Source organism: Cupressus sempervirens, chromosome 9 (assembly GCF_028749045.1).
Source record: "Cupressus sempervirens isolate cs-2001-9-10 chromosome 9, ASM2874904v1, whole genome shotgun sequence".
Classification (NCBI taxonomy): domain Eukaryota; kingdom Viridiplantae; phylum Streptophyta; class Pinopsida; order Cupressales; family Cupressaceae; genus Cupressus; species Cupressus sempervirens.
The window spans coordinates 729,059,118-729,073,730 of record NC_143126.1 but is presented as its reverse complement, the minus strand read 5'-3'; the positions used below and the strand labels follow the sequence as shown (position 1 = coordinate 729,073,730).

The 14,613-nt window shown below is 35.4% G+C and overlaps 1 protein-coding gene across 3 annotated transcripts in view; it reads left to right on the top strand.

Annotated features, from left to right (window-relative positions):
• The window catches only part of LOC149540784 (uncharacterized), a 160,198-nt gene that overhangs the window by 33,832 nt on the left and 111,753 nt on the right, over positions 1-14,613 (top strand). For all 3 annotated transcript variants that reach the window (XM_089801861.1, XM_089801860.1, XM_089801862.1), the window contains exon 2: positions 5,068-5,175. In XM_089801861.1, coding sequence (XP_089657987.1) covers positions 5,068-5,175 — 108 coding nt within the window. The remainder of the gene's footprint in view (positions 1-5,067; positions 5,176-14,613) is intronic.

Here is a 14,613-nt window from a genome sequence, read left to right as displayed (position 1 = left end):
CATGATATGCATCGACTTCAGTATAATTTTTCATATATATCTCATTTACTGATCATTGCTAATATGTATCGATTTGAATATATTCCTCTGTTCTGAAACATTCCTTTTGCATCTTGGAAACTCTTCATGATATGCTTGATATCAGGCAACTATGTATAGTGCTGTAGTGTACAATAGTCATGATAAATCTCAGTCCACAACTTTCATGGAGAGGAGAATGGTGTGTTTTTAGAGATCAGTCAATATAAAGATTCATCAGAGTGAGCTCTGTGTAAAAGTTGAAATCTGTATGCTACTAATCCATGTTTTGACTTTAGATATCAAAATCACTATTACCAATTTGAGTCTCATAATTGCAAAGATTCGATGTCCTCTAAATGTCTTGTTTCTCCTTGCTTTCTACATAACATATCTTCTCATATTGTCATTGTTTGTAGTATGCCTTTTTAATGTTGTCTATATACCTTCTCATAGATTTGAATTCTTTATAACTTTCTTATTTTCATTTGCTATTACTATTCTTGTTTATATTTCTTTGTATATATACCATTGTAAATATCTTATCCTAAATGAATAGACTTCATTTCTAACATTATTTCACAGATGGAGAACTTAATTTTGCAAAAAATCAAGATTCCATCATGATGCATATGTAATATGAAATCAAGTACTATTATTACTTGGAGATTAATGTATTTGTGTCATTGGCACTTTGGCAACTATCTATGGAGTTCTATTATGTGTGTGGATCTACTAAATTGTGTTGGTGAATATCACCATCATTGTTTGCAATGATAATCTACTGTTTCGATAATATCTCTTGTGCATTATGTGCAATCATTGACAAATATCATACATTTGGAAATCAATTGATTCTTTTAGTCATCACTTCTCCACAACCATTCCTCACTGTACAACTTCCATCTGCCATCAGTACGCCACCCAACAACACTGTACACCCTCCAATAACCCTCAGCATACGAACATTCCCTCTACCTTACGTTCTCTTACATTCTTCCATAGCAACTGCCAACAAACCCTATGCTGTACATCATCACTACACCTCTTCACACTGTTGTATGACCTCTTCATCCCACCCCGTACAAACTTGCACCTATTGTACGGCCTTTAGTGTAACCATAAAATGTCTGATCGTCGTGGAGGCAAGATGATTCCTTCGGTGACCTCAGAGAACGTACATCTAGACCATACACAATCATCTGTTCCCAATCGTAACATCACAGATTCCAATCTGTACATGATTTTCAGCACTCAGAATATTCTTATAGTCAGTCTTCAGACAAATAATTCCAAGCATAGTTGCTCGCCAACACAAATTATTTTCAGTTTAAATGTATATACTGCAATACTGTCATCAGCTTGCTGAATGTATTGTCAGACTTTCGATAGTTACCATTTTTTACAGACTCGCTGCAAACATACAAAAGAAATGGTTTTAGAGAAAATCCATCACCTCTGATAGCTGAACGCCTAGGAACCAGTATACCATATAATAAAAAAAGACGTTTTTCTTACAGCCAGTTACAAGTAACCACAACAAGGTATTTGGTGAGAAAGATTCTAATGTCAGTTTGTCACAGGTAGAACGATACTCATTTTAAACTGGCATTGTGAATTGGTTAATGATAGGTGCCACCTTCATGCCATTACCAAAGGATAAAAACATTCCGATACTAAATCCAATGCAAATGGAGACATGAACGATTGCATACTTCAGAAGTCATTAATTAATCACCATATTGCATACAACAGTTCAAATCACAGCCTTACACATAATCATTGCTGGGTGTGAAGAATTACAACCTTATACATAATCATTGGGACCAAAGAGAATAGCAGTGTTGATAAGACTATACCAACCAAACATGTCAGTTCATCTTACATACACACACATGACACTCCCAAGTCTCCATTTCAGCACATCATCAAGCAAAATATCAACATGGGGGACACTGTAATCACATTATCAATGGTTGGTTCCTTGTATCTTCCCATCCTTCAGAAACAATAGAAATGCCCAAAGTTTTCCAAGAATTTCTAATTGGTTTAAGAGATGTTTCTAAAAAGTTTTATCTTTTTGCAAATAGGGTGGTACACACCTTTTCATACTCGGGACTTTTGTAATCATCTGGTGCTTTATTGATGGTTGTCATTATCTACTTCCAATATGGTGATCTCACCAAGTTGAAATGAAGACCATTGACATAGAGGCAACGTGGAATGGCTTGATCAACAATCTCTCTTGCCTCCATTTTAAATTCCGTGTCCAGGACCTTTTTTGCAGCCAATAATTTCTACTTCTTCCTCTTCCACTTTCAGTATAGGTACTTGCAAGAATGGATGTTTGGAGGATACAATTGGTTTAGTGAGCAATTGCATTTTTTACTTTCCAAATGGAGGTTGATAGGAAGATTGTTTTGATTTTTTAAGCAATTTATCAGCCTCTTCATGTTCTTTTATATATCCTTTTATTTGTGCGTTAGGCATCCCCTTCCCATCTTTGCTTTTGCACATTCCCATTCCTTGGCCAAAAGGTCGAATAAAATGAAGTGATGAGCTATTGAATAGTTTTCCTTTTTTATTATCACAATAATCACACTTCAAATATATGTGCCACCTCCTGAAACCTATGATATTCTTGTGGTATGTTTCCATAAAGGAGAGCCTACATCAATTTTGAATCTATTGGCTTCTTGCCCTCCCACTCAACTTTGACTACAGTTGGCAGCCATTCTTGCACAATAAAATCTAATGCCATCAATCAAAGTCTCTTAAGATTGATGAAAGCTACAACATTACTAGAATGAAGTATGACAACAAGGACATTTCAACATTCCTACTCACAGGTAGAGTCATACGGAACCATAGAGAAAGTCCAAGGAATAATTCCAAAATGCTTGGAGAATATCAATGAAGAATTAAAGATTTCAAGGAGAAACATTCAAAGTGTGCTTAATAGGACATTTTGAAAGTCAAATTAGTAGGATTGAAAAGTCAAAATTATATTTCAGATATCTACACTTTTTCATATTCTCCTATGGCACCTTTGGAAGCATGCCATTTTTGTCTTGTAGTAGGGTAGGTACAACTATTTTGTCTTGTATTGGGAGTAGGTAAATGATATTAATTTAAATATCCTGATGTTCCTAGAAGACAAATCTGAGCCGTTGGTGTTGAGATAATCTCCATTGTTGATCTTGTAAACATTCTCTACAAAAGCTTTGCTTTTCTCCTCCATGAAGTTAGTAGTTGGTAGCCAATAGCTGTTAGAATGCAAAACTAGCAATAGGAATTTGATGAACAGAAATTGTTGTTAACAACATTTGGAGTTAAGATGCAAGTGAAGTATTGAAGCTATGGTATCTTTCTTGTGCTCTTTTGATGTATGTATGGCTTCTATTTTCAATGGTAGTTTCAGTTCATTGATTTTAATGGTGAGATGTAAAGATATCTGATGAATTTTGAGTTCATACCACTTGTGTCTTGTTGGTGTAAGTTACAATGTATGGTTGTCTGAACCTAATTACAGCATTAGTTCAATTATGAATGCATGTTTGAGTTGTGCCATTGTTGGGTACTTGAATGTAATCTGAAAATCCTTGATTTTCCTTTGAATATCACATTATTTCTATGGTGTTGTGTGCAGTCCAATTAAGTAAAAATCAGTTTGTGGAATCCATCTATTAGAAACATCATCCATTATTGTCATTGCTCTTAGGATTCTTAGATAGAATTTTGTACACTTTCCCTTTTACAATTTATTTTTAAGTAGTTTAGTAGTGTTATTAAAGTGATAAAGGCTTTAAACATATGAAATGGCTTGGATAGCCCGAGAATCTAAAGCTCTATCATTATTTGACTTTTAGAGTATCTAAAGTTCTATCATTAGAAAAACCTATAGGACAAATCCCATATTGTTGGAAATTTGTTCAGCGCTCCCCTCGGGATTTGTGACAAGGGCTTAACCACCTCCTGTGTACTATAAGTTGAGTTGTTTTATCAGACATTGACAGATCGGTCTTTTGGTGCAACTGCAACCCCACTCTAACAAGTGGTATTAGAGCTTGGTCACAGGTTCGAATCCTCAAACCCTTGGGCAACGCTAAGGAGGAGATTGTTGGAAAATTTTTCTGTGCTCCCCTTGGGATTCATGACAAGGGATTAACTGCCTCCTATGTACTATAAGTTGAGTGGTTGTATTGGGCATTGACAGATCGGTCTTTTAACACATACAATGAGAGAGAGTTGCACTTGTAGTCCAGTGATATTTGTATAAGTCCCCTCGTGATTACTAGCATATCACATCATTAAACTAAATCTATTCAAGTTAGAGCTGACATAGATAACCTTGGGGTCATCTCACTCGACCAAAGATCAATAGCATTTGAGATTTCCTTTTAACAAGGGAGGATAGAATATACTCTGTGTATTTTATTTTGTGTTGGTGGCATGCATAAACCCCATCAACAAAACTCATGGATGAAATTTTGAGGTAATGTGCCTTGTAGCAAGGTGGGGTTAAGGGGCAAAGCCTTTGTCGCCAAGCCTGAATTAAAGTCTTTGGGATCTCATGGTACATATTATTTTTCATAATTATATTGCTTCTAACCAACCAACCTTCAAGTTGCTCACCTCTACAATTTGGGCAACTCTTGTAAGTTCGGTTTATTTTTTCTTGATTAATCTAGACATTGATTTGAATTGTATAACTTATTAGAATATGCATTACTGTAATTCAATGCATCAATGTTTTCCACATTAGTGTGCATTAACTATAATTTTTAGTTGTTAAATTCCAGTTTGTCATACATTATGGAAACATGTATCTTGCTTTCTTACGAAATTAAACTATTCTTATCTATTCTGAAATAGCATTCATGTTAATTATTAATTTTATTTACTAATGATAAAAAAATCAATTGCTTGAGTATTTAAAAGTTATGCACTTAACTTCAACGTTTTTTTTCCTTATCATTTATCTTACACAATTTTGTTAAGCTAATAATTTTCACTGTTTTTTATTTGAATTTTTTTTTTTTTTTTCAGGTTTATGATAAGTACCAGCGGTTGTCTGGTGGAGAGGGTACAATGATCTCAATCTTCCCTAATGGTTGCAAAGTTCTTTATCATGCAGACCCAATAATATTGGATAAGGTAGTACGTCTATCAAACAAATATTGGATAAGATAGATCAACAACTTTTTTTGAAATTACTGGAACTGATATTAATAATCCCATGTAGCACCTGTGGATGTTATGGAGCTTCCTTAAGTATTTAAATAATCCAAATGTAAACATGTTGAGTAAAGGATTGCTCACAAAAAGAATGTGTGAATTAGATTTTGTTTTGAGTCTTTGATTACTGCATGTGTGAATTTACCATTTTAATTTCTAGAAAGTGTAACATTTTTTTGAAATGAATGATGTGATATAAACCAATCATCAGGAGCTTGGTTATGACCACACCAGCCTGTGGTGTATCATATGATGGAAGGTCACTACTCCCTAACCTTCAAGCAGAATGCCAGTATCCATTTTTAATGTATATACTATATAGATGGTAGGTACTAGCTGCAAAATCAATCCCTCAAGAAAGATAAACAAAATCTCTCTTTGAGTTTATTGTTCTTTAAGAGGTGTTTTCTTATGCATGTTATGTCAGCTAAACAGAACTACATCCACTAGTTGTAGATGCCCTTTTGCAGAGATCTTTTTTTGTAAATCTGTTTTATTGTAACAGTGTTAAGTAGGGACGCTGCTCCTCTAAAAATGATCTGTTTTGGGATGGGGATGCCCTTTGATGGCCAGGGGATGTCTAGGCATCCTTCAACCATCACAGGGATGCTGGAAAGTACCCGTGCCAAAAAGGGTTTCTCTAATTCATAATAATGATTTTGATTTAGTAAAAACGATGAGGAGACAAACAGTGAGATGGTAAATACAAACACTTGGCCTTAGAAGAAGGAATATTTACGTGGTTTCGGAAGCAAAATAGATCATTAAAACAGCTGTTATTGTTTTTGTTAACTCAGATGCAAGCTCTCATATATTTACTTTAGGAAGTTTGTGATCAAATATTTCTTAATTCATTATTCATAGATAGCTTGGGCTTAGTCGAGAGTGGAGGAAGCGGCAGGTGATAGACGTTATCATGTTTTTGTAAATGTATGCGAGTTACTGCTTTTCTGTAAAGAGTTTGTAAAAACAGAGAAGAAAATAAATGAAAAGATTGAAGAATGGCAAATATTCATGTCTCCAAGTGCACAATCTTCTTCATTAAAACTGGTTGGATTACCTAGCTCCACTATTAGTTCTCTAAAGAATGCAGATGGTCGGAAATTCAAATAATGAGGATACAATGTTAGAGATAAGGTCCCCCATTTTGTGGCCTTGCCAGTTCATTTCCCCAGGTCAAAGTGTTTACCCCTCTTGTATAAAAAAAATAGTTGTCATTATTTTTGGTCAAAAAGAGAAGGATCTAGTGGGGTCCTCACTGCTGCAAAAGGGTATGTTCAAACATGGTCATAACTGAATTATCCATTAAATTCCTATATTTCAACAAATTATATTAAGTAAATTGCATTCTCTTTCATTCACCACCAACCCATTTTATTTCCTAGCTGATCCAGATTGGTTCAAAGGGACTTTTTTCTTCAGCTTTGACACAGATCACATGTTGATGGGTTCAGATGAATTTCATCAAATGCACTTTTCAACTTGATTTTTGTAACTCCTGTCCTCCATGACCATCTCCATGTTTTGTTAAGTTAGGTTTATCTATTCTGTGTAAGCTGAATTTTGCATCGTTTTAGATTGCATATTTTGCTTCATGTTTTTTGGTAGTAGTTTGATCACACACTACTCACTAGGTTCCACTAGAGAACCAAGGGTATTTTGCCAGATTTGAGTATATTGGGGGCGCTCTTTTAGCTACCTATTTCCTTGTGACAAGGTGATCCTATCCCTCCTTGGTACAAGCCCACATTCTCACTCCTAAGTTTAAAGCTCCTAAACCTACTTCTAGGTTCCACTAAGGGTAGGGGATTCATATTCATCCAACTATCTAGGGAACAACCCTACTTTTTCTAGGCAAAATACTTTTTTTAGTCTCTGTCACTTTTCTTCTGCCCTTGGTATTTTTTGAATCTTGGTTAAGAAACTAGCTAAGAAGGGAAAATATATTTCCTATGACTTAATTTGGTTACAATGAAAGTATTTAAATGGAAGCCCTTCACATTTCACTTTTAACCATGTACTATGGGAAAGTCGAGTGTAAAATGTCCCTTTTATTGGTTTGGAAAGGTTCACAAAAATGCAAACTCTTGTAAAATAACCTTTTGATCCATCGTTTTTTAAGTCAAGTTTAACTTATGTTCTATTTGTGATATTGCTATTAGGATTTAACTGTGTAGTTTTTTAGTCAAACTCATTGACCCATGTTTCATGAGTAGTGTGTAACATACAGATTTTCATATCTAAATCAAAGACGGTTTAAACTAAAATCTCCCATCATTTTAAATAGATAACTGAACCCTTTTCCCATGACATTAACTACTTTTAACAATTAACAAAAAATAACTGAAATCATATTCAATTGAAATAACTAGATCAATGATTAAATATTCACAACTATATTCATGTTTATCTGAAATAAATAGATTAATGATTAACTAGCATAACTGTATTCATGATCAACTGAAATAACTAGATTGATGATTAACTATTCATAATTGCATTCATGATCAGCTGAAATAACTAGATTAATGACTAACATAATTGTATACAAGTAAAGTAATGCTTAACAATAAAAGAAGAAATGGAACATACAAGTATCATCGGAGAATCTTTATCTCGTTGTGCAAGCCTCGGCTTTGGTGAGAGGAGAAGCATTGACATCGGCTTAACCTCCCAACCTCAAACCATACTTATCCCCACACATTCTATCATATTAGAATGACCCTCCCTACCTTGAAATCGAGCTTGGGATGTTTTTCAGTCCAGCTACCTGAGCATCCTGGTGTTTTGAATGTCCGCTCAATTATGAAATGGACATGCTTACATAACTGGCGCTACTGACATCAAGTGATCATTAGATGAAACATATGTCTATAACTACCTTTGCCAAGGATTTTTGATGGGTTCAACGACCTGATCACCACCGCTCGACTTGACAACAGGTTCATTGCAGGGATGAGCATGAGCTATTAAGTATATTTCTTTTAAGATATTCATGTTTGATTTTCTCCTTTGTTTTCTTGCAGATTCATTTCACCTCTTCACCATACATGGCTACATAGCCGGTGATTCCCAAGTGCTTGAAAGATTATGAACACTTTGCCTTCTTACACCTCTTCACCATTTCATGGCTACATTGCTGGTGAATCCCAAGTGTTTTAGAAAAGTTATGAGCTTTTTGCTCTTATTATCTTTTATCATAATTTGCAACAATATAAAACTTATTCTTGGGATCAGCATTACTCATTGGATAGTATTTCCATTTCAGGTTTTATTTTTCTTGAAGACGCTTACATAAGGGTTGTATCCAATTGACTTATGAAAGTTTAAGAAAAAAGGATTGATAATAAGGACATTGAGTAAGTAGCAACTCATATTGAATCTTGAAAAAGAAAAAATCTGGAGAGATAAAATCTTATATGCCTAACTGGCTGTTTTGGAAGTAATAAAATTGTACTAAGATGACATAACATGACCTGATGTATGCATTGGGTATGCTTGAATCCTTGCAATCCAAATTGGAATCTACTCTTCTTTTGGCGTTGTAGACGTATCAATGCAGATTTCTTTGAGACCAAGATCTTACGACAGAATTACTATTTGTAATGGATGCTTAGACTAGAAGTAAATGAAAATGGAACTTCGGCTCATAGGATTATATGGAATATGAGTGCTGGAGATGTCAAAAGAACAAAGAACGCAGTAAAAGAAAGGTTGATGGTATGCAGATGCTAATATTGAATGTGCTTAAACGGCAAGGCAGACGAGCATAAATAAAAGGTGTCAGACTTCATACACGGCTTCAGTTAAAAAGGAGGGTCGTGCCTTCTTGGCTTCCGCCAGTTATAGAACATTTGTCATTTCTAGTTACCAAGTGTTTAAATCGATAAGGAAAGAGAGGGAGAAAAAATAAAAAATCAAAGGTTGGAAGGAAGAGTTGGAAAGATTATAATTTCGAATATTATTATAATATATATATACATACGTTCATGTAAGTATATCAATGAGGTGACATCATTTTATTAAGTTATTTTAATATAATGGTGTCATTTCATTTTTATATTTATATGTTCGTATATATATATATATATATATATATATATATATATATATATATATATATATATATATATATATATATATATATATATATATATATATATAATTAATAATAATTATATAATGAAAGATCAACTAAAAACCTTTGAGGTATGTTTTATATTTTAATTTGATTATTTTCTTAATAGCTAATGTGGGTCCCATAAATGTATCCTATGATCAAGTCATTGCATCCTTTCCAAAGAAGTTTAAAGTCATACCTACTGATTCTGATGACTAAACTAAGCGAACATCCCATTTCGATGATCCCGTTTAGAAATGCTTCCCCCACTGCATCTTCTCCTGCAATCACCCATGAAAACACTTTCACCATAATAATAATTCTATAATAATTTCATATAAACATAATAATCATTATTTTAAATCAAGCAACTACTAATCATCTAATAACAGTTGATGGTTAATGACCATCTCATTAACGATTAAGACAACGTATAAAAATAACTACTTATTTCACATAATCATGAAAGAATAATCTGTTAAATCCAACAGTTATGCACACATAGGTAATGCTCACATAGATCCAATGAGTGCTAAGTGTTCCATTTATTCTCATGAGAGATGGATTCATGTTGAATCACTACTCATGAAACATGGGTCAATGAGTTTGACTCAAAAACTATAGCTAAATCCTGATAGCAATATCACAATTTGACTTGCTGTGGAAATTATCTCCTACTTATTATGTTCTATTTGTGTGGCTAGGTCTTGAACTACATTTGCTAATCTATAACATGTACCCAATATGGTATCTCTTTCATGGATAGTTTAGAAGGATCAAAGAAGGTTTTCCATGAGATTAACTTTAATCTAGAACTTTTGAACCATGGCTCCTTAGTCTGCGTTTATTCTTTATCTTCTAATTGAAAGAAACTATTCCAAAACATACAGTAGCATCAAAAAATTGAAGCTAAGCTCTAATGCCACAAAAAAGGAAACCAAGTTTCCAAAAGTCCCTTAAATAGTTCCTAATTAGCCAGATGAGATAGATAAGATAAGATAAGATAATAATATTAATGTCCAACAAAAAACCACAAGGGTTTATGGGACTGAGCATACAAACAAAAGAGCCGATCAAAGAAGGAGCACCAAACGGTGATTGAGAAGAAACAAAACAAGACATAAAACCACAAAAACCAAGGTGAGGACTAAGGATCCTTCCTTGGTACAAAGAAATCAGTCGCGGAAGGGTATAACCGTGAACGATATAGAGTCTTAGATCCTCGTCAAGAACCACTGGATGAGTGTCGTTGCTTGGAAAGACTGGTGCAATGTCGAACCGATCCGGAGTGTGTGGTACTGGATGGCCTTTTCACGCCCCGTGGTGGAGACAAGGGGGAGAAAAAGGTGGTGATGAGCTGATTTGAAATATGGCCCTAAGGTATGAGTGACTGTAGGGTATGTTCATAGTGCTGGGTGACCTCCCGCAGGTAAAGTACAAGGCACCGTTGGTCAATATAGCTAAAGAACGCTGAAAGAGAAAAGCAATCTCTGAATAGGTAGTAAAATCTCCCTCTGATCTCATAGTAGATAGGATAGCAAAATATAAAGTGAGTCTTAGTCTCCACCTCTGCCAAAGTACACAGTTAATAGATACGGTCCTCTCTATCCATATGGTGACCAGTCTGAATCCGAAGACAGTGGAAGCCAACTTTGGAGCCCAAAGAGAATCTCAGAACGTGGCTCTAGTGCTGATAAGATAAGCAGGGCGGACAATAATACCATTCTGAATCTCAAGAAAATGCTCAGCATAAAAGGCCATCTTCGGACGTAATCTTCCAGGAGGATTACACTAGGTAGTGATAACGTACTGTCTATAGATATCCTATCTAAGATGCTCATTTAACTCCTGACTTGAGGGAAGGAGTTGAGCAGGAGCATCTAGCGAGAACTGGTGAGGAAGATGATCAATCTCAATCCCAATTGAACTCAATAGAGAGGTGGCTTGGGTGTACCAACAGCGAGATCTAGTGCTAGTGTTAGATCTCATAATCATAACAAAAGAGCAGTATGCTAAATGAGAATATCTGTGTTAGTCGATAGTTGAATCTATAAAGCCTTGAAGCCTATGGAGAAACCAAATCAAGTAAAAAATGGCTGCAAGTTTGAATGGATGAGCTCCAAACTCGGCCAAAACAATGCTGTGGGGGGTGAGTCTATGACATCTAATGATACACCATAAAAGCAACGTTTGAACACACTCTATAGAGGCCCAATCAGAAGCAAGAAGAGAAGGTCCCCAAACCATTGAGCCATAGAGAACAATTGGTTGAACCAAGGAGTCCAAGAGGGACAACTTGGATGAAATGTCCTGAAAATGATGTCAGAAGCACTGTCTCTCAAGCATGGCTAGAGAACCCATGCCCTTACTAACTCTAGACTGAATAGTCGATCTCAAGCTGAAGTAGGGTCCCGAGAACTTCACCCTGAGATTCATGTAAGAAGAAGTAATCTCAATCTCCTACCCCTGAAAGAAGAAATGAATATGAGAGATATTTAAATAGTTAAAGATCATAACCTGAGTCTTGGTCATATAGACCACGAGCTGACGTTGATCACAAAAAGAAGCCAAACCATCAACAAGTCTCTGTAAATTGTCAGGAGAAGATACCAAAAGAACAACATCATTAGCAAAAAGGAGAATGGAGATCAAAACCTGATGTAGATAGCACCCATCACCAGGTTGCGAGGAGTTCACAAGGAAATCCTCAAGCTCATCAATATATAACCCGAAAAGGGTGGGAGAAAGGGGGCAACCCTGCTTCACCCCCATGGTGCTCTAAATCGAAACAAAAAAGCCCTTTAGAGTCCTGAATCAACCAATCACCTTCTCGTACAGTCTCATAATAGCAGTCAACAACATATCTGAGATCCCAATCTCGCTAAGTTTTTGAAATAAGGCCATCCTAGGAACAAAATCAAAAGCCTTGTGGAAGTCCAAAAAACAACAATAGACTTTCTTAGAGCGGTGCCTAGCCTTCTCAATAATAGCCCACAATGTGAAGACATGATCCATAGTCTGGCAGTTCGCCCGTAAACCAGCTTGACCTTTTTCTCTACGCCCTTTCCTATCGAGCTCTCTAGATAGAAAAAGTATGCCCGATCATGATGGTCCTGTAGTTACCGGGGTTGGAAGTAGGCCCATACTTATGAATAGGGTAAATCACATGTTGCGATCAGGACTTAGGAAACTCAGTACAAACTACTCTATTAAAGAGTGTAGGAAGGTAGGATCCAAGGACCGAAGAACCAAGTTTGAAAAGTTCTGCCTGGAAACCATCCTCATCCGCTGCTCTACTGCATCCATGGATCTAATGGCCTCATAAACACTGGAGGAGGTGAACAGATGACAATAAGGAGCTGGCTGCCCTGGAATGTCATAAAGCATAATGGTGTGGGAGGTCAGAGAGTGAAAGTCAAGGATGGAGGGTGGGGGGGGGGGGACAGCGAGGGAAAAGGGCATGACAAAAGATTTGGGGATTCTGAATAAGTGTAGAGAAAAGGGATCTGCAGGGAGAAGAGGCAAAAGAACGTTTCTCATGGCAAAGGAAATGGAGGTAAGAGTAACATTAGAGAAATCATATTATGCGAGATGTCTTGTGCACCCTTTTAGGAAAACCTTAGCTTCAAAATCACACTCAAATGTATTTTATAGCAATAGACACAATTACAACTGAATTAAATAATCAATTCTTCATTATAGATCATTAACCACTTGTTGTGGAAAGCATGGCAAGAATGCTGCCAAGCTAGCATGAGAAAGAGGAACAACAAACATAACCAAGGAGGGAAATTTGTGGACACATTTTTCTTTAGTTGAAAAAGAGTGGGTGGGAAATCTTGAAGTATGAAGGTGGATAAGAAAATGGAGGCAAGGATGAAGGTTGTAGATGATAAAGATGAGAATGAAGAGGATCTTGGGGCACCCAAAGAGCATAAGGTAAATTCTAGTGAGTTTTATGATATTGAGTTTAGTTTACCTTTGTTAAAGGTAGAGGATATAATTGCAAATTTGTCTATGGGAGTTGGTTGCATGTAGAGTATGTGCAAGATGTAGCATGACATTGGTGGAGGTGGTTGGTTTGAAGTATAAGATTCAACAAAGCGGAGAGTAGAGAGTATGTGGAGGCGAAGAAGAGAGCTATTGGAGGAGGCTGGGAAACGGTGAGCATGAGTCCATGAAAAGGAAGATAGTACAAACCTAGTGGAGGAGGATGACAAGTGTCCTAGCTAAGTGCTAGAAGAGGTGGAAGAAAAAGTAACTCTGTCTACATCAGCGATGGTGTTCACTGCAAGTACTATTACTCCACTCCATATGTGAGCATATGCTCACAAATCTTTCTCACTCGACATGTCTGATGCAAGAACATCCCAAGTGAATTGACAATCAAAATCAACCAAAAATATTTTCCCATTTAGTTTTTTTGATTTAGATTGTTCCTTTGGTGATATGTAATGTAATGTCGGTGCAAAACTTGTGGATTTACCTTGTGGATGTTGTTGTGGACTTTAATGTCCACATATTTTCCTATCAGAAATGTCTTCAGCTATGTGTCCAAAGGGCCTTGCAAACAAATCATTTTTTGGGTGCATTTTCAGAGACAAGTTGGGATTTTCTATCCAATCTTCTCTACTGAACTAAATGACATAACCAAGCCTCACAACCTTTACCACTTTGGAGAGGAAGACAATTACTAGAACCATAGTTGAAAAATTCAGTTTCGGCAATATCTTGGCTAGCTCAATTTTTTTTAAAAACTCGGAATCGCCAAAAACTTGGCAAAAAAAGGGCAATAAATCGGCACTTTTATCAAACATTTGAAAATATATAATTTTTATAGATATATATTAATAAATAATTATGAAGACTATAAATAAATATATTTGTTCTCTATAATGAATTTATAATTTATAAACACTATAAACTTATAAATGTTGCTAATAAAAAATGCATATGCATATTAGAATTAAGAATAAATATACAATATTATAATTATTAGACATGCAGTAATATTAATTTGTACTAATTTATAAATCTCGACAATGAAATTATTAATATACAATATTATACTACTTTAGTATTAATATATAGTATTATAAATCTGCATTATACAGTATTATAAATTTACAAAACTAGTTCAAATAAATTAAAATTTGTAGATTATAAACTTATTTATAAACTCACATCATCAATTCATAACTTATAGTTATATAAATTTACAACTTATAGCTCTATAA